Below are 27,981 nucleotides of genomic sequence, written 5' to 3' on the forward strand. Positions count from 1 at the left end.
TGTTGTTTAGCTCTGGACAGTGATCGTGTGTATCAAATATGAAGCAGTTTGAACTTTGCACTCTAGAGTTATAAGCGTTTTCGTATAATGGCGTAGTTATGGCGAGGGATTTTCGTGTGTCATTATAGGCCCCTCCCACTGGCCATGATGGGTAATTTGGTCATCGAGCGTTGTTTATGGATGGACAATCATCGTGTGTCTCAAATATGAAGCAGTTTGAACTTTGCATTGAAGCGTTATAAGCATTTTCCTATTATAGCGTGCTGATGGCGAAGGATTCTCCCGTGTCATTATAGGCCCCTCCCACTGATCACAGCCTGTTTTTTCTTCCATAGCAATTTGCTCCCCTCTGTGTAGGTTCATCCTACAGTGTTTTGAAGTCAACACGACATATCGTCTGTCCGCTACAGCTGCTCGTGTAGGACGACCACAGAAGCGACGCCCTCTGAGAACGCAAGGCATTGTGGGTAAATTGGTTATCGTTTGTTGTTTAGCTCTGGACAGTGATCGTGTGTATCAAATATGAAGCAGTTTGAACTTTGCACTCTAGAGTTATAAGCGTTTTCGTATAACGGCGTAGTTATGGCGAGGGATTTTCCTGTGTCATGATAGGCCCCTCCCACTTTTCACAGCCTGCTCTATTTGCCATAACAATGTGCTTCCATCTAATAAGATTCATCCTACAGTGTTTTGAAGTCAACACAATATATCGTCTGTCCGCTACAGCTGCTCGTGTAGGATGACCACAGAAGCGGCGCCCTCTGAGAATGCAAGGCATTGTGGGTAAATTGGTTATCGTTTGTTGTTTAGCTCTGGACAGTGATCGTGTGTATCAAATATAATGCAGTTTGAACTTTGCACTCTAGAGTTATAAGCAATTTCGTATGACGGCGTAGTTATGGCGAGGGATTTTCGTGTGCCATTATAGGCCCCTCCCACTGGCTATGATGGGTAATTTGGTCATCGAGCGTTGTTTATGGATGGACAATCATCGTCTGTTTCAAATATGAAGCAGTTTGAACTTTGCATTGAAGCGTTGTAAGCATTTTCCTATTATAGCATGCTGATGGCGAAGGATTCTCCCGTGTCAATATAGGCCCCTCCCACTGATCACAGCCTGTTGTTTCTTCAATAGGAATTTGCTCCCCTCTGTGTAGGTTCATCGTACAGTGTTTTGAAGTCAACACGACATATCGTCTGTCCGCTACAGCTGCTCGTGTTGGACGACCACAGAAGCGGCGCCCTCTGAGAACGCAAGGCATTGTGGGTAAATTGGTTATCGTTTGTTGTTTAGCTCTGGACAGTGATCGTGTGTATCAAAGATGAAGCAGTTTGAACATTGCATTCTAGAGTTATAAGCTTTTTCCTATTAAAGCGTGCTGATGGCGAAGGATTTTCCTGTCATGATAGGCCCCTCCCACTTTTCACAGCCTGGTATATTTTCCATCGCAATGTGCTTCCATCTAATAAGATTCATCCTACAGTGTTTTGAAGTCAACACGACATGTCGTCTTGCCGCTAGAGCTGCTGGCGTAGGACGGCCCAAGAAGCGGCGCCCTCTGAGAGCACAAGGCATTGTGGGTGTTTTTGGTTATCGTTTGTTGTTTGGGGCTGTACGGTCATCATGTCTATCAAATATGAAGCACTTTGAACTTTGCATTCTGGAGTTGTAAGCGTTTTCGTATAACGGCGTAGTTATGGCGATGGATTTTCCTGTGTCATGATAGGCCCCTCCCACTTTTCACAGCCTGCTCTATTTGCCATAGCAATGTGCTTCCATCTAATAAGATTCATCCTACAGTGTTTTGAAGTCAACACGATATATCGTCTGTCCGCTACAGCTGCTCGTGTTGGACGACCACAGAAGCGGCGCCCTCTGAGAACGCAAGGCATTGTGGGTAAATTGGTTATCGTTTGTTGTTTAGCTCTGGACAGTGATCGTATGTATCAAATATGAAGCAGTTTGAACTTTGCACTCTAGAGTTATAAGCGTTTTCGTATATATGGCGTTGTTATGGCGAGGGATTTTCGTGTGTCATTATAAGCCCCTCCCACTGACCACAGTCTGTTGTTTCTTCAATAGGAATTTGCTCCCCTCTGTGTAGGTTCATCCTACAATGTTTTGAAGTCAACACGACATATCGTCTGTCCGCTACAGCTGCTCGTGTTGGACGACCACAGCAGCGGCACCCTCTGAGAACGCAAGGCATTGTGGGTAAATTGGTTATCGTTTGTTGTTTAGCTCTGGACAGTGATCGTGTGTATCAAAAATGAAGCAGTTTGAACATTGCATTCTAGAGTTATAAGCTTTTTCCTATTACAGCGTGCTGATGGCGAAGGATTTTCCTGTCATGATAGGCCCCTCCCACTTTTCACAGCCTGCTCTATTTGCCATAGCAATGTGCTTCCATCTAATAAGATTCATCCTACAGTGTTTTGAAGTCAACACGATATATCGTCTGTCTGCTACAGCTGCTCGTGTTGGACGACCACAGAAGCGGCGCCCTCTGAGAGCGCAAGGCATTGTGGGTGTTTTTGGTTATCGTTTGTTGTTTAGCTCTGGACAGTGATCGTATGTATCAAATATGAAGCAGTTTGAACTTTGCACTCTAGAGTTATAAGCGTTTTCGTATATATGGCGTTGTTATGGCGAGGGATTTTCGTGTGTCATTATAAGCCCCTCCCACTGACCACAGTCTGTTGTTTCTTCAATAGGAATTTGCTCCCCTCTGTGTAGGTTCATCCTACAGTGTTTTGAAGTCAACACGACATGTCGTCTGTCCGCTACAGCTGCTCGTGTTGGATGACCACAGAAGCGGCGCCCTCTGAGAACGCAAGGCATTGTGGGTAAATTGGTTATCGTTTGTTGTTTGGGGCTGTACGGTCATCATGTCTATCAAATATGAAGCACTTTGAACTTTGCATTCTGGAGTTGTAAGCGTTTTCGTATAACGGCGTACTTATGGCGAGGGATTTTCGTGTGTCATTATAAGCCCCTCCCACTGACCACAGTCTGTTGTTTCTTCAATAGGAATTTGCTCCCCTCTGTGTAGGTTCATCCTACAGTGTTTTGAAGTCAACAAGACATATCGTTTGTCCGCTACAGCTGCTCGTGTTGGACGACCACAGATGGCGAAGAATTTTCCAGTGATATTTTAGGCCCCTCCCACTGACCACAGTCTGTTGTTTCTTCAATAGGAATTTGCTCCCCTTTGTGTAGGTTCATCGTACAGTGTTTTGAAGTCAACACGACATATCGTCTGTCCGCTACAGCTGCTGGTGTTGGACGACCACAGAAGCGGCGCCCTCTGAGAACGCAAGGCATTGTGGGTAAATTGGTTATCTTTTGTTGTTTAGCTCTGAACAGTGATAGTGTTTATCAAATATGAAGCAGTTTGAACTTTGCATTCTAGAGTTATAAGCTTTTTCCTATTACAGCGTGCTGATGGCGAAGGATTCTCCTGTGTCATGATAGGCCCCTCCCACTTTTCACAACCTGGTTTATTTGCCATAGCAATGTGCTTCCATCTAATAAGATTCATCCTACAGTGTTTTGAAGTCAACACGACATATCGTCTGTCCGCTACAGCTGCTCGTGTTGGACGACCACAGAAGCGGCGCCCTCTGAGAACGCAAGGCATTGTGGGTAAATTGGTTATCGTTTGTTGTTTAGCTCTAGACAGTGATCGTATGTATCAAATATGAAGCAGTTTGAACTTTGCTCTCTAGAGTTATAAGCGTTTTCGTATATATGGCGTTGTTATGGCGAGGGATTTTCGTGTGTCATTATAAGCCCCTCCTACTGACCACAGTCTGTTGTTTCTTCAATAGGAATTTGCTCCCCTCTGTGTAGGTTCATCGTACAGTGTTTTGAAGTCAACACGACATATCGTCTGTCCGCTACAGCTGCTCGTGTTGGACGACCACAGAAGCGGCGCCCTCTGAGAACGCAAGGCATTGTGGGTACATTGGTTATCGTTTGTTGTTTAGCTCTGGACAGTGATCGTGTGTATCAAATATGAAGCAGTTTGAACTTTGCATTCTAGAGTTATAAGCTTTTTCCTATTACAGCGTGCTGATGGCGAAGGATTCTCCTGTCATGATAGGCCCCTCCCACTTTTCACAACCTGGTTTATTTTCCATAGCAATGTGCTTCCATCTAATAAGATTCATCCTACAGTGTTTTGAAGTCAACACGATATATCGTCTGTCCGCTACAGCTGCTCGTGTTGGACGACCACAGAAGCGGCGCCCTCTGAGAACGCAAGGCATTGTGGGTACATTGGTTATCGTTTGTTGTTTAGCTCTGGACAGTGATCGTGTGTATCAAATATGAAGCAGTTTGAACTTTGCACTCTAGAGTTATAAGCGTTTTCGTATTTATGGCGTGGTGATGGCGAGGGATTTTCGTGTGTCATTATAGGCCCCTCCCACTGACCACAGTCTGTTGTTTCTTCAATAGGAATTTGCTCCCCTCTGTGTAGGTTCATCCTACAGTGTTTTGAAGTCAACACGACATATCGTTTGTCCGCTACAGCTGCTCGTGTTGGACGACCACAGATGGCGAAGAATTTTCCAGTGATATTTTAGGCCCCTCCCACTGACCACAGTCTGTTGTTTCTTCAATAGGAATTTGCTCCCCTCTGTGTAGGTTCATCGTACAGTGTTTTGAAGTCAACACGACATATCGTCTGTCCGCTACAGCTGCTCGTGTTGGACGACCACAGAAGCGGCGCCCTCTGAGAACGCAAGGCATTGTGGGTAAATTGGTTATCGTTTGTTGTTTAGCTCTGGACAGTGATTGTGTGTATCAAAAATGAAGCAGTTTGAACATTGCATTCTAGAGTTATAAGCTTTTTCCTAGAACGGCGTCCTGTTGATGCTAACCGTGTACATGACCTTAAATGACACCGGTCGAAAACACAAGGCATGATGGGAAATGTTTCAAAGCAGTCATGACCAAGCTTGGGCACATGTCCTTTGTGTGAAATTTGAAGCTGATCGAAGTTTGTGTGTCAGAGTTATGGAGATTTGGAATTTTTTGCGTGCTAACGAAAATTAGCATTGCATTTTTGTGGCGGCGCCACGACCAAACCGTGACAGATACGAAAATTCTTTTGATAACTTTTCATCTTCAATGGGTCCTATGTGGTGTTGCCAAGTTTTAAGCGAATCGGATGAATCCCCTCAGACTAGTTCGCGCAGATGCGTTTCGAGGGCGAAACGCCATTTTTGACCTTTGACCCAAGATGGCTGACTTCCTGTTTGGTTTTGGGCGGGGTCACAATGTAACTTTTTGCTCATTCTGGGGTGGAGACTACACGTGGCGATTTTCGTACATATCGGTCAAACCTGGCGGTCGTGCGGTTCCATCGTTTTTTTGGCGGCGAAAACGCACGCTACGCGTGCGTTTTCTGTCCGTTTTTTTTCACGCCACCTAATTATCAAATTTTTCGCCAGGCCTGAGGTGCGTGCAAATTTCGGTGAGTTTTCGGGCATTTTTAGGGGGTCGAATTAGCGATCAAAGGCGGGCGGGGTATAATAATAAAACGATATAATAGCGAAAACAATAGGTTCCTCTGTCCCATTCTGGGACATCGGAACCTAATAATAGGAAATAAAAGCGAAAACAATAGGTTCCTCTGTCCCATTCTGGGACATCGGAACCTAATGATAAATATAAAGGATGAGGGATAAATAAAGGATAGATAGAGGATAAAGGATAAATAGGATAAATATAAATATATATATACAGTGCAGCAGGTATCAAGCTGGTGGAGGTGGTGATCGGGTGGGGGGGTTCAGTGGGTGACTTGGGGTGTGTTCATGTGGATGGTGGCAGAGGGAAAGAAGCTGTTTTTGTGTCTGGAGGTTCTGGTCCTGATGGACCGAAACCTCCTACCAGAAGGGAGAGATTGAAACAGTTTATGACCGGGGTGGGAGGGGTCGGCCACAATCTTTCCTGCACGCCTCAAAATCCTGGAGGCGTACAGGTCCTGGAGGGAGGGCAGATTGCAGCCGATGACCTTCTCTGCAGAGTGGATGATACGCTGCAGTCTGGCCTTGTCCTTGGCCGTAGCTGCAGCGATATGGATCGATTTTTTTCTTCTCATATTTTATATTGCGTATGTAAAAAAAGTAATTTGTACTTCATTAGTGTCTTGTTTTCTTTTTTTCTACTGTATCAATCACTGCTGTGAAGACAGTAAGAGGCTCACAGTCACAGCAACTCCACACATACCAGCAGCCGCTCCTCCGACACCTGATCTCAGCTGATTAGAGCAGACACTCTCTCTCCACACTGCAAAGGAATTGGGTCTGTACTTTTCACCTTAGATATTTTTAATAAGCTATTTATTCCATCTGCTATCACTCCCTCTCCCTCTGACTCAGGGTGGACTGCGCTGCACGTTTAACAATCACAAATGCCCCTTTTAGTATTAGATTTTATATCTTTACAGCAAGACAGCATAAAGAACCAAACCTATAGACCTGAAACAAGGTTGGTTTGGTCCCTGCTGATATTTTTTTGTTGCTTTCACATTATGACTTAGTTGTTAATCATTGTTTATCTGCGCTGTGGAGCTCCATCCAATGAGCTGTAAAGCATTTGGGAGAATGGAGCAGATATTACACTTCAGTTTTCAACCTGCTGCTATTAAGGATGACAGAACTAGCTCCATTAGAAGCCATACACAGTACCATGAAAACATTATCACCACAGTGGTTCCCTGATTTTTTTCTTCCATCAGTTAGGTACAAGAAATGTATTGTATTGAAAGGGTGGGGCTCAAAACTAGATAGACGCATGTTTTGTTCATGAAACCGTGGCTAGCAAAACTATTCCAACACCCTAAACATTTCCATAGTTGTTTAAATTACAACATAATGTAAATATATTTGATTGGGATTTTATGTAACTGATAAACAGGCACAACATGACATAACTTTAAAGTAAAAGAAAAATTATAGTTTTCCTTTTTTATTTAAAAAAAAAAAAAAAAGAGAAGTGTTAAGCAAACAAGCATTCAGCAGAAAATATGTTCCACAAAATGACACAAAACACCTACACCTCAGATTTTCTGACAAGTAGCACACACAAGTGTCCATTAAAAAATAATTATTCACCCGATAAGCGTAAAACTGTTTGAATGGTAAAAATACTACAGTGGAAACAAATTGCTGCAAGTGTCTCTGTGCAGTATGTGTGATCTGTCAGAGACGACTCAGGTTGATCGTTGCTATGGGAGCATCTACAGCTGAAGACTCCTTTTCACTTCATCCAGGATGTCAGCACCACTGCTCCAGGCAATGATTCTCGCCCTGAGCATGACATTAGTCTTGTGACCTTCCAGCTTAACCAGCAGTTTCTCAAGAGTGTATCCCACCCTAGGCATCACCACATCCTGTCCTCTGAGACAGAGCGCAGGACAGAGGTCGTTTCCACCGTCTCCCACATAAAACACCTGCTTGTACTCCACACCACTCTCTGACTGCTCGGACAGGTACTGTTCCAGAACTTTTCTCTTGCAGAGGTTGACGGGGCATTGGTCGCATGCGTGAGAGTGATGAAACTGTACCTCCATGTAGCCGCACTCATTAAACTTTGCTGGGTTGGTGAAAACTTTGTCTACACAGGACCGGAGCCCTGCGGCATGGAGAATCCAGTCAATAAACATTGAATTAGAGTCTGAGATGACAATGCAGTCAATGCTGTGTTTATTTTCCAAAATATATTGGAACAAGTCAGTCATTCCACCAGTGATGGGGATGGTCTCCATCACTCTTTGGACAGTGTCGGGACTGACCTCCTGCTCACCTAGATGAATGTAGAGAAAACAGTGTTCGGGTAAGTGTACTGTATAAAAACAAACTGTTTGATGAACTCTGACCTATGTATTTCATCGCTCTGCCCATGAACTCAGTCCAGTGGCCTTTCCTGTAGGAATTCCTCAAAGAAATTGGAAGACATTGACCTGGAAGACATCTGAAAACAAAATAAAACATCTAATCTTACAAACAGGGCTTTAAATGAACACCCGCCAACCTGCCAAATGCGGGTAAAAATTAACTTTGGTGGGAAACATTGTAGCGTTACTTGCCATTTTGGCTGGTGAAGAATGAAACAAACTGTTTGAATCGGTAGGCTGCAGAAACAAGGCAACAAGTCATTGTTGCCAGATTGGGCTGTTTTACACCAAGAAATTTGAAGGTGTTTGTGTGTTTAGACTTTAAAACGTATTACATATCTGGCAACCCTGCTGGTTGTACTAATCCTACATTTCCCATAAACACCATGTTGTGACGTGTCATACAACAATTGGCTACGTGCTTACGTTAGCTTGATTGTTGGTTCGTTTTTGGAGAAGTCAAATGGAAGGAAGATGTAAAATTAGTTATGAACAAACAAACATGTGGAGATACAGTATTTATTGGGTGTAGAGTTCCTATGCAAAGATTGAGCAGCTACTGAGCATATGCAGAATAGCACAGACTCCGAGGAGGATGCTGAAGATTAGATTTCACACATGATCTTTATCATTTGTTCACCTTTAAAATGTGCACTATACAGTTTGTGGGGAGTGGGATTTGTTAACAGTTGAAGAGCATGCATGTTAATAAAACATTTTTCTCTACGTGTATTTCTTAAAAATAGAAGTAATCAGTAGATTACTTCTATTTTTTCTAACTTCAAACAGTGTTCCAGGGTTTGTTTATTAAATTATGAGAATATACTTTATAAAAGGTTCACTTCTCCAACACACCCACAGTTCCATATTGCACCTTTTAGGCATTGTTACAACATTGTTTTTAAATTAAATATACTAGTACAGTGCCTGTCGGAAGTATGCATTCATATAGTGGGAGGAGCTTAAACAGAGTTGTCAATTATGGCCATATGAGTATGTGTTTTGAAGGTTGGATGTCCAAAGAGGTGTACATACTCTGTACTCTGTAGTGTTATAAAGGGGTTTATTTGCGGGTGCAAAATAAAATAGTGTGCGATTTACCTGGTTTATATCTATGGGACATGTGCATGATAAATGTGTTTGTTTTTGTTTTTTTTACTCACTTTTATATTGTTTTTGTTTGGTGTATTTTTTTGTAATGTATATTTTTTTGTAATGTATATTTTTTGGAGTCATTTGTATCTTTCTGTTGTATTTTTGTATAATTATTGTTTTTGTTGCCATTGTAGTGTGATTCAGGAGTCATTTTGTGTATTTTTTGTGTAAATATTTAGTTTTGTGTATTTTTTGTATAAATGTTTAGTTTTGTGTATTTTGAGCCATTTTCATATTTTTGTTGTATTTTTCTGTAATATCTGTTTTTTGAAGTCATCATTATGTGTATTTTTGTATCTTTCTGTTGTCTTTTTGTGCATTTTTTGTATAATTATTGTTTTTTGTTGCGATAGTAGTGTGATAGTGTCATTTTGTGCATTTCTGTTGATATTTTAGTGTATTTTTTGTATAAATATTTATTTTTGTGTATATTGAGTAATTTTCATATTTTGTTGTCGTTTGGTGTATATTTCTGTAATATATAGCATGTTTTCTTCTATCAATGCTCTTGTTGTTTTTATGCTGTAAAGTGTCTTTGATTGTCTCGAAAAGCACTTTTAAATAAAATGTATTATTATTATTACTATTAGATGTTTTTTTGAGTCATTTTGTGTGTTTTTGGAGCCTTTTTGTATATTTTTGTGCATTTCTGTTGTTTTGTGTACTTCTTGTATAAATGTTTAGTTTTTTGTTCTACATCATTTGTGGGGGGGGGGGGGGGGGTGAATCCATCCTAAACTTATGCGCACCAGTCCATCCATGTGTACCTGCCTAACTTTCACTAAACTTATCAATTTTCAGTAGTTAGGTGTAGTGGCAGGTGTGACGTGAGTGAAGCTGCAGTAATCAGGTGACCTTCACTATGTAACACCATCTACGTAACATGTAAACATTTACATCTGACTCAGAGCGTAACACTACAGTCACTACCACACTATGGATGGGTGTCGTGACACAGACTGTAACCGGACTAAATGGTGGTCCGTTATACACTCACTCTCACATGCCTGCATGTATGTCACGTAGACGGTGATCGATAGTGAAGTGCACCTGATTGGTGTGTGTATGTGTGAGACTCTCCACCTGGGACTCTAATCTCCTCCGTTGGGTCTCTCTCACACACACGCGTCGCGAAGAAATGTGCAGCTTTCAACACAGCAGCCATTGCCGTCAATAACTTCCGGGTGAGGTCTGTCCGGTCTAAATAGTGTACGGTTAAACTAACATGAAAATAAACTTTTTGAAACGTCATGACCAAATAACAGTAAAAAAGTATTTTTCCTCAAAAGAGAAGTCCACAGGAGCTCTTGCACGCACTGGAAATGAGCTGTGCAGTGAAATAGATATACTGTAGATGGTGCGCTAGCGCCCCCTCACACACTGAGGTCATAAGATGAATAGGTTTCACTTGCCGTGCCGTCCAGAAGTGAAATAAAATTAAAATAAACATTTTGAAGTTACCAAATTACTCCAAAATAACAGATGCACACACGCGGGGTATTTGGAAGCCGTTGACAAAGTTTCAGCTGGGAGATTTTTGCTGACACACACACACACCTCCATCTTCTCCGTGCGTTATCTCTCACTCTCACACACGCTGCTAGCATCCTTCTTAACACATAGAATAATATAAGAAGAAACACTCACCCTTGCGCAGAACAAACAATAATCATAGTGGAGCCGTGTTTGGAACCAATCCGCTTACAAAGACGTTACATTCCTCTGCCTGAAGAAGCAGATTTTGTGATATGGTCGGCTAATGGCCGTCAGCACAGCCACCGCCCAGTCATGGAGACGGAGGAGGAAGTGACGTCCGTGACCCGCGATTTAAAGGAAGTTTGGAATCACGTGAATAACATTAAATAACCATGAAATATTAACTTAAATGACTTTTAGCAGTACAAAAACGTTTTTAATATTGATCTTTTTTTTTAACCCAAACAAACTGCGACACAGTGACATCATAAACCCAAAACCGGAAGTAGCGTGCTCAATGCTGCACTCATTACCGAGAGGGCCGTAATCTTAAAATGAACGTTTTGCTACACTAAATTATTACACACTTGGGGTATTTGGAACCCGTTGACTAAGTTTCAGGTCGAACTCATACCGCGTTGAGGAGATATTTGCTCCACACACACACACAGACCTTTTTTTTTTGCTTTTATAGATATATTTTTACAATTTTGTGGCTCATAATGTAGTTGATTTATGCTGGAAAAAAAATTGTCTGGTGGAAAATCTGGTTGGCTAGTAACTTTAAGAATCTACTAGCCATGCTGGCTGGTGGTCTAAAAAGTTAATTTAAAGCCCTGTTTATAAAGCACAATTATGCAATCATACAACGATCAAGGAACATTTTAAAACAAACATTGTCTGAAATTATCAACATGTCTAATGTCTAAAGATGCTTTTTAAAAGCATCTTGTGAAGTACATCCTTTTGGGGTGGAACCTGGACACATCTGTAGTGATGTCACCTGGAGTCCTCAAGTGTTAGTTTTTTCAAGCACCACACATTCTCATCCAGGCAACCCCCTTGGTGGTGATCAGGTCCCAGGCTTTTGTCCAGGAAGTGCCAACTACCCACAAATCCTCATCCTCCGCAGTGGCCTTTTTCATAGCCCTTCCCCTCTTGGTCGCTGTGATGAGACTGACTGCATAGGGAGTGGCCTGCCACAAACCTTCTGAATCCCACCTCATTAAGATCACACTTTGCCTTCATCTCATTTTAAAAACATATCACACTCTTGAAAAAAAGGAAAAAAATCCCTCTTCTCTACAAACGTGAGGTGAATCTAAGAATATATTTTATTTAAAAAACTTAAAAGAAAAAAAAAAAACTATCGACACTGAAATTATTATTTAAAAAAACGTGACAAAAATATACTATAAACTGTGTGTATCATTTGACGTTTGTTAGTATCTATGGGGAGATAATTATCTCAAACATATACACAAATTGCTCCACAATTTTCACGTGTATTTTTCAGATTTTCACATGTATTTTTCAGATTTTAAAAATATAAATATAAAAAAAATCCGAGGTATCTTTTCAGCACTGTAGCCAGGCTAACACAAAGTCAGAGCTCTTTTGAACCCATGATTCCTCTAGCCCTCAGCTGTGAGGACTTTGACATTTTTTAACGATAAAATTCATAAGATTAGAGATAAAATTAGCCACTCCCTGCCTTCACCTGGGCCTGCTGTACCATTAAATGTAAATAGGCCTAACCTAAACTGTTTCACACATATAGGACTTCAGGAACTTAACAATTATTGCCACAGTCCTTTAAAGTAGCTGTAATCAAACCCCTTCTCAAAAAAACTACTCTTGATTCCAGCACTTTAGCAAACTACAGGCCTATATCTAATCTTCCTTTTATTTCAAAGATTCTTGAGAAAGTTGTGGCGGCTCAGCTCTGTGACTTCCTTCAAAACAACAGCCTGTTCGAGGACTTCCAGTCAGGTTTTAGAGGTCAACACAGCACAGAGACTGCTTTAGTTAAAGTAACTAATGATCTACTCTGGGCTGCAGATGAAGGACGACTCTCAGTGCTGGTTTTATTAGATCTTAGTGCAGCTTTTGACACTATAGATCACTATATTCTACTAGAGAGATTAGAGAAATTACTTGGAATCACAGGGACTGCCCTAAACTGGTTTAAGTCCTACCTATCCGATAGGTACCAGTTTGTACACGTGAATAATAAGTCTTCTGTGTACACTAAAGTAAGCTACGGGGTTCCTCAGGGCTCTGTGCAAGGTCCAATCCTCTTCTGCATCTATATGCTCCCCCTTGGTAATGTTATGAGAAAATAATTTGTTAACTTTCACTGCTATGCTGATGATACCCAACTGTATGTATCAATGAAGCCAGGTGAGACAAACCAGCGATCTAAACTTGAGGCCTGTCTAAAGGACATTAGGGCCTGGATGGACCAAAATTTTCTTCTTCTTAACTCAGACAAGACTGAGGTCATTGTACTGGGCCCACGACACCTTAGAGAAACCTATGCTAGCCTAACTGCCCTAGATGGCATTACTCTGCCACGAAGCACAACTGTTAGAAACTGTGGGGTTCTATTTGGTCAGGATTTATCCTTCAACTCTCACATAAAACAAACTTCAAGAACTGCCTTCTTTCATCTCCGTAACATTGCTAAAATCAGACCTATCCTGTCTCAGAGCGACGCCAAAAGGCTAGTCCATGCTTTTGTTACCTCTCGACTGGATTATTGTAATTCTCTTTTAGCAGGCTGCCCGAGCAAGTCGCTTAAGACACTTCAGCTTGTTCAAAATGCTGCAGCACGTGTATTGACTAAAACTAGGAGAAGAGATCACGTTACTCCTGTATTAGCCTCTCTGCATTGGCTTCCCATAAAATATAGAATAGAATTCAAGATTCTTCTTCTCACTTATAAAGCCCTAAATGGACAGGCACCAGTCTATCTCAAGGAGCTTGTAGTGCCATACAATTCCCCCAGAACACTACGCTCTCACAACATGGTGTTCATGGGAAATGTAGGATTAGTACAACCAGCAGGGTTGCCAGATATGTAATACGTTTTAAAGTCTAAAAAATCAGTGTGAGAAATGTCAGTGTGGCGTGGCGTGTCGTGAGAATGAGTCAAATTGCGTGACTGTCACACTCAAATGGTGAGGCTTGGCAGCTCTGACTCACTCACACACTACATTCATACTAGGCAATGTGGGTGAAGAGTCTTGCCCAAGGACACAATGACAGATACACATTTACAGATTAGTTGTTTCTTAAGTTGTATTTAAAAAAAAAAAAAAAAAAAATCGCAATAATCGCCTTATACTTTAATATCGGAATGTATCGTATCATGACCTATATATCGGGATAGAAATCATATCGCCAGATGCCAGGCAATACACACTCCTAGTAAATAGTTGATATATTTGTGGATCTGAAAAACACATGGGCAGTGAGGTCCCGAAAAAAGAAAAACAAATAGGCTTGAAAAAAAAAATAGAAGGCTAAAACACGTAGCGAGAAATCACTGCAGCAACACTTTTGGTGGATTATATGAGTGTAATTGTGGCTTTTCTTCTGTTTATTTTGTAGCACTTTTCTTAGAATGATGCATTCTCTCACCTAGTTTTTGTAAACATGATGCATTTACAAGTTGAAATCTGGTATCCATGATAATGATGACAAAAGATTTAGCATAATGATCAGTTTACCTCTTTTCAGTTGAAAATGTACCAACTTATAGTATACCAGTAGTATTGGATATTGGTATCGATCTGTTAGTAGTCCTCTGTAGAATGCTGTCTGGCACTGTAACATATCTACATGATTAACATCATTTTTGTGTGGTTTGCTTGTAGTTGGTTTTGGCAATATATTTAGTTGTATCATTGCACATTAATATTCATAGCATATCTTGCATATACCCTTACATTTGTGATTTTTGTAACCCAGTACCCTGAACGCAGGACTTTTAATTCAGGATTCACGATGATATTGATCATGAATGTTTAAAAAAATACATACATATCCAAATAAAAGCTGCAACTAACAATTATATTGGTAGTCGACTAATCTATCAATACATTTTTCGATTAGTCGACTAGTCACGGTTATTTTTCAGTTTTCAATCACATATTTTGGACTGCTTTTTAGCGCACCTGCTTAAATCCTTCCATCTGTGAAAGTGTCCCAGATGTACTGTCACAGCATGTTTTACAGAGAGGAATTAAAACAATAACATAAAACATGTATTTTTAGTGTAGTTGTTATAATAAACACATAAAATATCATTGAAATGACAATACAATCATGAATAAATGAAATATCAAACTTAAAGCGTAAGGTGTCTTGAACAAAGTAGTAGTAGTAGTAGTGTGGAGCAAATATCTCCCAGACGCGGGGCGAGTTCGACCTGAAACTCGGTCAACGGGTTCCAAATACTGTACCTCGAGTGTGTGTGTCTGTTATTTTGGAGTAATTATACAAAAATGCACAAAAAGACAACAGAAAGATACATAAATACACATGACTCCAAAAAACATATGTTACAGGAAAATACACCAAACAAAAAAATATAAAAGTGATGATGAAATCATGCATATAGTATGTCCCATAGAATTAAACCAGGAAAATTGGACCCGCAAATATAATTATGCTCTCACATGAATGCATACTTCCGACGGGCACTGTACTAGTAACTTTAAAAAGCTGGAGCTACCTTGCCTGCAAGTTGTGGAGATAATGAGGTTTAAACCAATCACAGAATTCCTTTTACTTTAATCAAGTCCATAAAATAAAATAATAATGTCCTGATGACATGATTCCGTTAAAGAGCCAATAGCGGCAAAGCGCCGTGTCCTTTGATCGCTATTTCAACCCGTGTCGAAAGTGCGGATTTCAAACTACAAACCAGTTTTTAAATGATGCTAATAGGCCAAATGAAAGTGGAAATGTGAGGGAAAATGTGGGCATGTTTTTCCGTGACATTTTCTTACACATTTAGTGCCCCCTCCGTGCACGAAGACCAGTGAGGAGTGCTTCTAAAATCAAATCAAATCAATCAAATCAAAAATGAGGCCAAAGTGCTGATGAGCAAAAAAACAACGCTGAAACGTGACACTATAGCTCTATCCTATTGGTTGAGAAGAAGAAGCCCATCGTCCAATCAAAATTTCACATAATAGTGGGCATTTTGTTCCCAGGCGAAAGGTAAACAAACAGAGACGGAGAAGCAGAGACGGAGAAGAGAGGGTGAGTTTGAGAGAATAGAGCGATTATTACCATGATTTGACTGGTTAGCGTGTAGTGAGTGAGATTAGAGTGTAGTGTCTAGTGAAGTCGTTTTTTGTTTTTTATCAGCACAATGAGGCGCCTTATGAATATGTCTCAGGCTCTGCATATATAACTGTGCTGTTTAACTGTGCTGTTTAATTCATCTGTATACAACTTTTTGAAATACATAGTTTAGATTTGCTATACAAGCAATAAAAATGATTCGTTAAACATGTTTGTGACTTTCATAGTAAAAAAATCAAACTTTTTCCCACTCAAATTTGAGTTTTAATAGTGGTTTTAGATCCACTGTGTTAATACAGTATGCCATATTAATGAAAATAATTCAGTCACATTTGTGGGATTGTCCTGAAAAAAATTATACCAAACAAGCAAGGTTTATGGATTTTCTTATTTCAAATATAAATGTAAAATTGAACACAGTCGAAAAACAGCATAAAACGCCTTAGGCCCCAGAGTGTGAACTCATTCAGTGCCAGCCATTTTCAGATTTTCTACCCCCCTCAGTGCCAACTGCTTTTTGGGAGTATGTCGACTGATTTTTAAAAACCCACAGAATAATTTCTACTATGACTATCTGAAATCTGACACCAGATTCTTAAAGACTGAAGCCTCTACTTATAATTTGTTTCTGGCTCGTTACATTCTTTTGAAATCAGCCATTGAATAGAGCAAGTTGTACACAAATCTTCAGTTTCAGAGCAAAAAGCAGAGAAACCAGCCTTTTTCTAAAAAAAAAAAAAACCCTGTCAGTGACTTTAAAGCTATTTTTTTGCTTTAGTGGCAACTCTAACATTTGAACATTGTTTCCTTATATAAAACAAAAAATAAAACACTGAGACCGGGCTTTTGATGGCAAAATTATTATTATTTTGCTATCGTTCCCCGTTTTTTTATATTGTTTTATCTCACCATCGCCACACTATCCATGAGTTCCACACATGCTCTGGTCGAGTGTGCGCTGCTGGGAACGTCAACTTCCGTACGTAGCACCATTTTCTGTCTCGTAAACGCCTTTCCTCCTCTCCTTCTTAGCTCTGCTGAGCACGGATGATCTCTCATCCAAAGGTGCGCTGCTACCTCCTACGTGTCACCTATTATTTTGCTATCTGGCTCACAGGCTGGGGGTATTTTGTACCCCCTCCCCCTTCCCGACACTGAGCGATGACCCGTTTGGCCTGGTTAGTTGATGGTTTTATCTCACCATCGCAACATTATTAATAATCTACTCATGACCATACATGTTCTGTGTTAGTATGTGGAGCTGTGAGCTGCTGGATATGTTACAATATCACTCCGTAGTGCCATAATCTCACTCGTTCCTGCTTCTTCCTCCTTTGCTGGGTAGCATCAGTGGCTAATCTCTCATCTAAAGGTGTACTGCTGCCATCTTCAGGGCACAGTTGGTCACTACAACACCCCACAGTTTAGATAATTATGAGAGACCTCCGCCAGGGTGTATTCCAGTAATCCCCATGAAAAAAACGCAAATGATGAGTTATCTCGTCAATGGCACTGAGCGTTTGGATTTGAAATGACGAGTTATCTCGTCAATGGCACTGAGTGAGGTAATGACTAAGAGTTGAACTTCAGGGCTTACACTCAAAGTTTTTCACCGGTTTGGGTTGCGTTAAGCTTCTTCAGTGTTTTCCTCTCTCCGCCATTCTTCTTCGCTGTTTACTTGCACAAAGTTAGTTGGGCAACACTAGCCCCACTAGCATCCCTAGCGGTCATTGTAAGGTACTGGGCTCTACACTAACTTTTTCAGTTGGTCGCACCAGTACAGAATTTGGTCGCACCCTTTTTTTGAAAAGGGGGGGGGGGGGGTGTACAGCATAGCCATGCATACTAATGATTAGTTGACTTAACTGGTGTACTGTAGTTTTGTATGAAGTAAAAATTGACAATGACTATTTGCAAAATGTTTTCAGGTTTTAGTGACAATATTAAGTTATTCTGCAACAAGCAATGGCTGAAATAACAGGTCATTTATTCTATATAATTAACAGCAAAGCATAACAACAGGTTACATGTTTTTTTTTTTTTGCAGAAAGGCTGTACTTGAATTAACTTAACAGTAGCATAACCAACTTAGCATCTGCATTGCTTCACCCAATGGAATTCAACTCAGAGGGTCCAGCTCTTATAGTTTAGTCTCCTAACCCTCTTCCCCTGGTCAGGGGTATGCAACCTTTACTCTACAAGAGCATTTTGCCTCATCTCACCTGGATTAAATTCCTCCAGGAGCCATAAAAATACCTTCTCAATGAAGACAATACAGTGTATTAAATTCTATACAGTTAAAATTATATAGAATAATGTTTAATTTAATTTGATTTATATTGATCGCATAAATGGAAACTTAAAAACAGTTGAAAATAAAATAAAATTGACATCAAGAAATAAAACAGTATCTTTCATCTGCAAATTCTTTTACATCTCAGTTTACATGAACACAATGTTATATGAAGATTTTTTTTTTGGTTAATGTATTTGAAAGGCTACAAAAAGTAACTTGAATTTGAAAACACATGCTAATTGCTCATTTCTTGCCACACATAAAGCGTGCATATTTAACCGGCACATTGGCGGTTAAATGAATCTGTCCACACACAATTAAAATCTCTATTTTCTTCCAGAATGGTATTTGTTTATTGGTTTAGTTATCTTACCAGGAATTTAAAACTTAAGTTTAGCCACAGGTGCAGAAAAGTTGATGGTCTGTAAATGTTGCAGGAGGTAGAGTAGGAAGGTGCCGAGTCATTGAACAACATGATTTATTTTAGGTTAATGGAGACATATCATGCTTTTAAATCCTTCCTTTTTACATATAAATCATACAGTTGTGGTCTATATAAAGCGGAACTGCAATGCTTGGGTCTGAATTCCTCATTATTATAGCTCCACAGGCCCCTTTTCTACCCCTTTTCTGATGTGCTTCTAAGAGCAACTCGTTTTAGTGCGGTCTCTTTAAATGCAAATGAGACACTTCATACCCCGCCCCCTCTCCAGGTTGCAGCGGTGACACTCGGGTCAACTCCACCCTGTTCTGCCATTTTTGTAGTTTGATAGAAGAGATACGATTAACTAGTGGCGTAGAAAATGTTTATTCACACATAATTTACAAAATGTCAACAACGGAAGACTTGTCCATCCAGCCTTACATGTTCGAGCCAGAGTCTGACCCTGCGGAGCGAGATGAAAATGAAGATGATGAACCTGCAGAACCCTAACAAGTGAGCTAACACAAGCACCGAGCTAACGCTAGCGCCAAGCTAACATCACGAAATGCATTTTAATACAGTCTTTTCGGAGACAAAAACGGCAAAATGAAATGACTAATGAAAACTTTAGACTTAAATTAAATCACGTAGGCCATATCATCAAGGATCTAAAACGAGCACAAAGCGCTAACATATGAAGTCTGAAGACGGTGCAACTGCTATCAAAACAATGACGTCTTATCACACTTTTTAGCGTTATTTACAGCTTACCGAAGTGCTCTGTTCGTCGTCTCCAAAGATAGTTTGAATTGATCTTTCGGCAAATCCTTCTTCATACTGGCGAAGCAGTCATCCTTGAAGTGCTTCGCGCACACAAAAATGACCTTACCCACAGATGTGGGTACATTTCCGTGAAAAATAAAACTCTACCAGGCACTTCGAAAAGGTTCTGATGCTGGGAGACGGTGTAATGAAGCGTGTGGGTTACTACATCCAACAACCGAAAATTTTGACTTATCCTCTCGTAACTTCGGCATCCTTGAGCTTGCACTACAAAATCGCAGCGAGAAATAAAAATGGCGGATTGCTCGAAGTGTTGGGCTGGAGTCGATGTCCTAATTTGGCAGTTCCGCTGCAAATACTGTGACGTTATTGTTCAAAAAACGTAATAGAGAATCGAAAAATTGAAACAGACTGAAAAATATGACCAAAACAGAATATAAAGATATCAACGGAGCACCTGAAGAGACTAATTTGAGGTTTTCTATACTAAATATACAACAAAATGCATTTAAGGGCTAAAAAAGTAGATTTAGCATGATATGTCCCCTTTAACACATTATTATATCTTGATTTAATTTGTCATTAATCATTAATAGCTTCTGTAAAAAAGAACTCTTTATTTCAATAGTTTTTGTTTAAAGCTATAGGGAGCCATTGCAAAAGAGTCAAAGGGCCAGGTTGCAGATTCCTGCACTGGAAGAACCATAGCTGAACATCTGGCCTGGCATCATAGTCCATCAGTTCTGGTCCATGCTGATTCTGATGAGCGTGTATGCTCTATCACTGCACTCGGCACATACATCCTTCCTTTACTGCTGCCCTTAATGTGAGCACGCACTCAGTGAAGGGCTCGTTGTGCCTGGTTCCGTTTGTGGACCGCGCACACTCCAAAGGAGCACATTGGTGTTTATACTCGGCACATTCACCGTTGCAATACCCGCAGCCAAGTTACGTGAGTGTGCACCGTCTCCTCACCCACAGCGCAGAGCGAGAGAGAGATTAGTGCACTCTGTGGAATTTGACGAAGTTCTCAGCCGTTCCGTCCAAAATAAGGTCACCCATACGCACTTGCACGGATGCGACCAGATAAAATTTTCACTCGCACAAACTGAAAATATATTCGCATATGCAACCATTTTGGTCGCAGTCTCGAGCCCAGCTGCAGCAGAAAGAAAGCAGGAAACGGCCGCGTGCTGGATTTTATCATTTATTTACAAGATTAAACGATGCGTCGACGCTATAGAATCCACATTGACAAATGTTTTTAGTCGACATTATCGATTATGTTGACTAGTCATTGCAGCCTTTCAATTCCATAGAGAATAAATAATGTGTAAAGGTGTCAGCAGCCTTTGGGTCTAGTCTCTAATACAGTGGAATGGAAATTTTTCAAGTCTGTTAAAATCAAATGACTTTATAAAGCCACTAACCACTAATGTAATTTAAAGAAAATACTTCTCGAGTGTTTCTCAGCAATTTTTAGGTGAGATTAAAAAAGAGATTAATTGGATTAATTAATCAGAGAGCATAATGAATTAATCCCACAATATCTTTAATCTCCTCAGCCTCCCCGGTAAGGTCTATTCAGGGGTATTGGAGAGGAGGGTCCGCTGGATAGTTGAACCTCGGATTCAGGAGGACCAATGTGGTTTTCGTCCTGGCCGTGGAACTGTGGACCAGCTCTACACCCTCAGCAGGGTCCTTGAGGGGTCATGGGAATTTGCCCAACCAGTTCACATGTGTTTTGTGGACCTGGAAAAGGCATTTGACCGTGTCCCTCGTGGATTTCTGTGGGGGGTCCTCCGGGAGTATGGGGTATCGAACCTCCTGATAGGAAATGTTCGTTCCCTGTATGACCGGAATCAGAGTCTGGTCCGCATTGCCGGCAGTAAGTCGAAATCGAGGGTTGGACTCCGCCAGGGCTGCCCTTTGTCACCGATTCTGTTCATAACTTTTATGGACAGAATTTGTAGGCGCAGTCAGGGCATTGAGGGGGTCCGGTTCGGGGGCCTCAGTATTGCATCACTGCTTTTTGCAGATGATGTGGTCCTGTTGGCTCCAACATACCGTGACCTTCAACTCTCACTGGATCGGTTCGCAGCCGAGTGTGAAGCGGCCGGAATGAGAATCAGCACCTCCAAATCAGAGTCCATGGTTCTCGACCGGAAAAAGGTGGAGTGCCTTCTCCGGGTTGGAGATGAGGTTCTGCCCCAGTTGGAGGAGTTCAAGTACCTCGGGGTCTTGTTCACGAGTGAGGGAAGGATGGAGCGAGAGATCGACAGGCGGATTGGTGCAGCGTCTGCAGTGATGCGGAGTCTGCACCGATCCGTCATTGTAAAAAGGGAGCTGAGCCAAAAAGTGAAGCTCTCAATTTACAGGTCGGTCTACGTTCCAACCCTCACCTATGGTCATGAACTTTGGGTCATGACCGAAAGAGCAAGATCACGGGTACAAGCGGACGAAATGAGTTTCCTCCGTAGGGTGGCTGGGCTCTCCCTTAGAGATAGGGTGAGAAGCTCAGTCATTCGGGAGGGGCTCAAAGTAGAGTCGCTGCTCCTCCGCATCAAGAAGAGCCAGATGAGGTGGCTCGGGCACCTAATTAGGATGCCCCCTGAACGCCTCCCTAGTGAGGCGTTCAGGGCACGTCCCTCCGGAAGGAGGCCCCGGGGAAGACCCAGGACACGCTGGAGAGACTATATCTCTCGGCTGGCCTGGGAACGTCTCGGGGTCCCCCCGGAAGAGCTGGAGGAAGTGGCCTGGGAGAGGGAAGTCTGGGCCTCCCTACTGAGGATGCTGCCCCCGCGACCCGGAAACGGCTAAGCGGGAGAAGATGGATGGATAGATGGATATCTTTATTCTACTGACAGCACTAAAGGCCAAGAGCTCATGTCCAAAAAGGTTCATTTATACTGCGCTGCTGGATTTAACCCTACCTTATCACCCAGGTGTCACTGTTGTCGTCCACCACAGTGTGATCAAAATCAAACACCATCAAAGTCTTCATATTTCACCCTGAAAGACAACACAGTACATACAGTCTCAAATGACAAAAGAAAAAAAAAATATATGCAATATATCCTTCTCTTTTCCAGAAGTGTTGGCGGCGATCGGAATCTGCTACTACTTTCTTTCTGGACGCCTTCTATTCTTAAACATTGTTCATAAATGATTCCTTACCCCTTTAGCACCGAAAGAATATCTGTAAGAGTCACGTTTTTCTATTAGCTCTGTCTGTTAGCATAGCATCTCTTCTTCACTGCTAGATTTTCTGCATTCCAACCGACCACTGGGTTACCAGCGCCCTCTGTTGGTCCAAACAAATATCTGACGTAAATACAGTGAAATTAGTTTTTGTTTTTTTTTTAAATGTCCAATTGTTAAGGCACCAAAAAAAAAATTTCAGTTGCATTTTTGAAAAGAAAAAGAACTATTATGCAGTTTTGCATTGTTTACTGTAGAACCAGAATTTAAACTAATAGGCTTCTTCTTCATTTGTATTATTCCTTTATTTATTTCATTCAAGATTTATTTTTAGTTAAATTGCATTGTTTTGAATAGTTTATCATGGGATTCTTTTGACAATGAAAAACTGGAAACAAGGAAAATAGTACAGTATTTTCCCAAAAAACAATAAAGTAATATTTTTCAGTCATTTGTGTACAGTCCCATTTTGTAAAATAAATCGTGAGAGAATCGTGAATCGAATCATATATATACAGACATACACAGGGCTTTAAATTAACACCTGCCAATTGCAGGTAAAAATTAACTTTGGTGGTTAACTTTGGTGGTTAACATTGTAGCGTTCCTAGCCATTTTAGCTGGTGAAAAATGAAACATCTGTTTGAATCAGCAGGCTGCAGAAACGATGCGAGAAGTCGTTGTTGCCAGATGTTTTTCACCAAGCAATTTGAGGGTTTTTCTGTGTGTTTAGATTTTAAAACGAAATGTATGTATATGCAATATATGTTTATGTAGTTCCATATATAGTTTTTTCATACTGTAAATTTGTTTTAAAGATTAGTGTAAACAGCTAGCTTACCTGCTTTTTTGACGTAGTTAGGCCAACATTAATTTGGTTAAAAACCGTGTTGATATGTGTTGTATAGAGCAGGGGTGGGCAACTATAGTCCTCAACGAGTCATTCATTTGATTCAGGAGTGCTGGAGCAGGGACACATCTATAAGTCTCAGGAATCCGGCCCTCGAGGACTGGAGATGCCTACCCCTGGTATACAGGATGTATTGCTTTGAATTTTCTTTAATGTTCTTAAACTAGCATGGTGTGAAGAGCAATCACATACCAATGTTGATTGACATACTAAAATCCATACCACTTTTATGCATACCACTAAATTCTATTTTGGGGGGGGGTTAAAAATTCATGAGGCTTCATGGACTGCCATTGCCATAAAAAAAAAACCAACCATTGAAGTGAACAGAGTTGTCGCAACTCTATCTCTAAACAGCTCTGGTTAGCGTGATTGTTATGGTTTAGTAGTTGTAAAATTAGTTAGGAAAAAACAAACAAACATGTGGAAATATTTATCGGGTGTTGAAAAACCTGAACTGCAAAAAAGGAAGGCTGCTGCCGACACAGGGGAAAATAAAGATGAAAGAGAATCTGAAAAGAAGAAGAAATTGAGTAGTTTTATTACTAAATGGATGTCAGGTCGTGAGTAGCTGGTATTCAACCATTTGTTCTCCTTTAAAATGTGCACTATACAGTTTGTGGGGAGTGGGATTTGTTTACATTTGAAGAGCATGCTTGTTAGCAAAACATTTTTTTCCCTACAGTACATTTAATTCTTAATACCAATTACTTCAATTTAGGGCTGGGCGATATGGCCTTTTATAAATACCGCGATATTTTTAGGCCATGTCACGATACACGATATATATCTCGATATTTTGCATTACCCTTGAATTAACACTTTGATGCACAAAATCACACCAGTATGATGATTCTATATGTCTACATTAAAACATTCTTGATCATACTGCATTAATATATGCCAATTTTAAACTTTCATGCAAAAAAGGGGATATCACAACTAAGTCAAAGTTGACATAACTGTATTTATTAAACAGTGAGTGGCTCAAACATAAAATTGTCAACAGAAAGTGCACGTTCTGTGCAAAATTGTCACAGAGACATTTCAAAACAAGACATTAGTGCAGGATGCAACTCACATGGCATTTCAAAAGACAAAATTAAAGTGCACTTTTTGTACATAATGCCACTACAATATTTTAAAACAAATAGTGCCCTTTTGTGCATGTTGTCATTAAGATGACATTTCAAAAAAAAAAAAAAAAAAGTCAGCGAGTTTAACGGTATGGTCATTTTCAACACCGCACAGACTACAAGCTGCGATATATCGAGTATATTCGATATATCGCCCAGCCCTACTTCAATTCTTTTTAACTTCAAACTGTTCCAGGGAATCAATTTTCATCTGAGTTAAGTTTATTTATTACGTTATGAGAATATACTTTATAAAAGGTTCACTTCTCCGACACAACCAAAGTTCCATATTGCACCTATTTAGGCATTGTTACAACATTGTTTTTAAATGAAATGTTTATATTTTTACCATTTCAATGTATTTCTGCAATCAACTAAAATAAAAACTATTCAAAGAAACATGAACACTTAAATCTATTCTGTGGCACTCATAATGTAGGTATTTTCGCTGGAAAAAAAATTGGCTGGTGGAAAATCTGGTTGGCTGGTAACTAAGAATCTAAGAGCCATATATATATATGAATCTACACAGCTGAGTTTTTCCCATACACCCCTGAGATGTCCCTCAATTCCTCATTTCATTCCCACTGTTTGACTGGCAAAGAAACGATTCCATTTATCGTTTTTCATTTGATAAACGATCAATATGCTGAAAGCACATTAGTTTGTGACAGTCCGAAAGTAATTTTTGTTTTAAACATGTATTTACACATTGTTCGTCAATCGAAATTTCACACAAATGTTTGATTTCTATACTGAGTAGCGTCACCTTGTCAATCGGCTCCAACGAAATGAATTAAAGTACTGGGATGGTTTGGGAACAAAAATAAGCCTTTTCACACTCTCGCTCTGGTTCAGTTATTCCACATTAGGTCAAAGTTCAAGGGATATAAATCCGCCATAGCTGACGGTATGGGAAGTGAGTCTGACAGAGATTTTGATTCCATAGCTGCATCTACGCGGGCAGCTATGCACCCTGGTCCTTTTTGAACACATCTGCCATTGCTGTGGCAACAAGCCACGCTACCGGAAGTCGGTCGCCAGTTAAAATGGTCGCCACTTAAACTATAACACCGGCGTAATAAAAGCGCAAAAAATCATTGACACGTGTTCACTGAAAGCCGCAGTCTGAGTGTTGCACTTGTAATATATTTGAATGTCAGATAGATTAGGCCTACCCTTATCGTACAAAAAGTCCACTGAAAATCTCAGCGAGTAGCACAAACAGCGTCGTGTATACATTTTTATACCACTTGACCGAAGACCACAGCAGGTCGCGCATGCGCACTTCCAGAATGCAAGGGCTTATTGTTAACTGACGTGCACAAATTTGTCCTCGGATTAACTTGCAGGCTGTACAGTGTTAGATACTGTAAAATTGATTATTATTCATGGTTTCTTTTAACAATCTGAGATATTGAACTCGAGAATTAGCTCAAAAACTCTAACATTACACACACACAGACTGACCTGTTTCTGATTTCATCAGTCCGGTGCAGAGCCGTTTAGAGGCTCTGGTCTGCTGTAGAGTAAAATAATCCTAGACTTTTAAATATTGACATGTAAAAGTACAATATTTTGCTGACTTAATAATGATAAACCCTAACCCTAAAAATTAAAGGAACGATTCTTACCTTTTTCAACATGACGGACGCGCATGCGCAGTTCGCCAGGTGCGCATGCTCATTGTCGACCGCATGGACAATACGTAGACGCCGCATCGACTGCTGCAGCCCACCAGAGCGGTGCGTCTACAGTGCGGCCATCTTGGACCGGTAGCAATCGCTCCTACAGTGCATTACATCTATAGAGGAATGATGTGTTTACACTATTAAAGTTGTCATAAATCACTCAATTCTCAAGCAATTTTCACGAGGTTTATTTGTAACAAACGTCTGACATGATAGATAGATAGATAGATAGATAGATAGATAGATAGATAGATAGATAGATAGATAGATAGATAGATAGATAGATAGATAGATAGAACAAAAGGAACCTAGAAAACGTTCAGATGTGCTCAGGTTTTTATTGACAACCATGTTTAAGGCTATACCTTGCATCATTATTATTATTATTATTATTATTATTATTATTATTATTATTATTATTATTATTATTATTATTATTATTATTATTATTATATCATCATCATTAATCATTGCAGCCAAAGAACTGAAATATTCAAGGATGTGGGTGTTGAGATTAAGTGTTGAGTGGTAAAACCAGCATTTTACTATACGGAGACTGAATTCAAAGTGGAAACAAAGAAGGAAAAAGGTCTATCACTTATAAAATTATCTGTGTTCAAACCAGGGGACGGATCTAAATAAGCAAACCGTTTTTTTTCGTCGCCCTTTCCGGCATGCAAAAAGACAAAAAAACACCATACACAACATTGACAATAAAAAACAAAACAGAAAATAAACTTAAACCAAAAAAAAATCCGAGGTCACTCAAAAGACAAATTTGCAATAATTTAGCAAATCCTGGCAGCAGGTTTAGAATGTACAAACTTAATATTTTATATATTCAATGTTTTTTTCAACTCGTTAAAAAAGTGACAAACATGACTTAGTTTTTAAATATCTTATCCTTTGTCACGAACAAATCAGCTGGTGAAGCTATATTTTCTAAAATGTTCTGTAAAAATTAGTCACTCATAGCCAAGGATTTATGACAATTGCCACTGGGTTATCGGTGTGCTTAAAATGGACAACAGATTTTTGATTCTTTGTAATATCTATGACTACCTTAATCTAAACAAACTATTACTAACTGGATTATTGGTGCAACTAATGGCCTAGCTGTGTCAAATGTATTTGTACATATGACATAATTGTTAGAGGGGATTTAAATATGGTACTTGACTTAACCTATAAGTTCTCCAATCATTTGAACCAAGTTCTACATCATTTCTGTTTAGATCTTAACTTAACAGACCCTTGGAGAAATACAAACCCACTAAACCAATCCTTCTCATGGTTCAAACCAGACAGTTCAGCCAGATCTCACATTAATTTATGTGCAAGATCTATTCTCATAGGATGTAATTTAAAAAATCTGAACCAACTATTTAATACTTCCAATCCCATCGAAAACAAATGTGGTACAATTTAAAACCTTCATTGGCATGTTAGAAATTTCTTAGACATCATTTTGGAATTGAAGATAACTTCAAAAAAACTTGTTCATTGTTTGTGGTTTTTCTAAAGCTTTGTGGGATGATGTGAATTACTGTTTTTTCCCCATGGTTCCTAATCTCAGGACTTCTTCTGCAAAGGGATTATATTTGGATTTTTCAGCAACGAAAAATAAATGCAAAATATCTTAAACGTTTTTATTATAATGGCCATATTTTGTATCCACAA

At 40.0% G+C, this 27,981-nt stretch overlaps 1 protein-coding gene across 6 annotated transcripts; it reads right to left on the reverse strand.

The window, feature by feature from the left end:
• Positions 1-7,098: 7,098 nt before the first annotated feature.
• On the reverse strand, positions 7,099-26,283 carry phospho2 (phosphatase, orphan 2). Of its 6 annotated transcripts, XM_028439007.1 has the most exons (5): positions 26,245-26,263; positions 26,081-26,132; positions 22,297-22,375; positions 7,893-7,987; positions 7,099-7,819 (listed from the first exon to the last, which is right to left on the reverse strand). In XM_028439007.1, exons 3-5 carry the CDS (start codon positions 22,365-22,367, stop codon positions 7,254-7,256), a joined length of 732 nt encoding a protein of 243 aa, XP_028294808.1. In that variant the 5' UTR covers positions 22,368-22,375; positions 26,081-26,132; positions 26,245-26,263; the 3' UTR covers positions 7,099-7,253. The 6 variants fall into 6 exon arrangements, with proteins under 6 accessions (XP_028294808.1, XP_028294827.1, XP_028294842.1 ...); XM_028439026.1 differs by lacking the exon at positions 26,081-26,132 and having other exon boundaries at positions 26,245-26,281; XM_028439041.1 differs by lacking the exon at positions 22,297-22,375 and having other exon boundaries at positions 26,245-26,257.
• Between the last annotated feature and the right edge of the window lie 1,698 nt (positions 26,284-27,981).

The sequence above is a fragment of the Gouania willdenowi genome, chromosome 3 (genome assembly GCF_900634775.1).
Source record: "Gouania willdenowi chromosome 3, fGouWil2.1, whole genome shotgun sequence".
NCBI classification, from domain to species: domain Eukaryota; kingdom Metazoa; phylum Chordata; class Actinopteri; order Blenniiformes; family Gobiesocidae; genus Gouania; species Gouania willdenowi.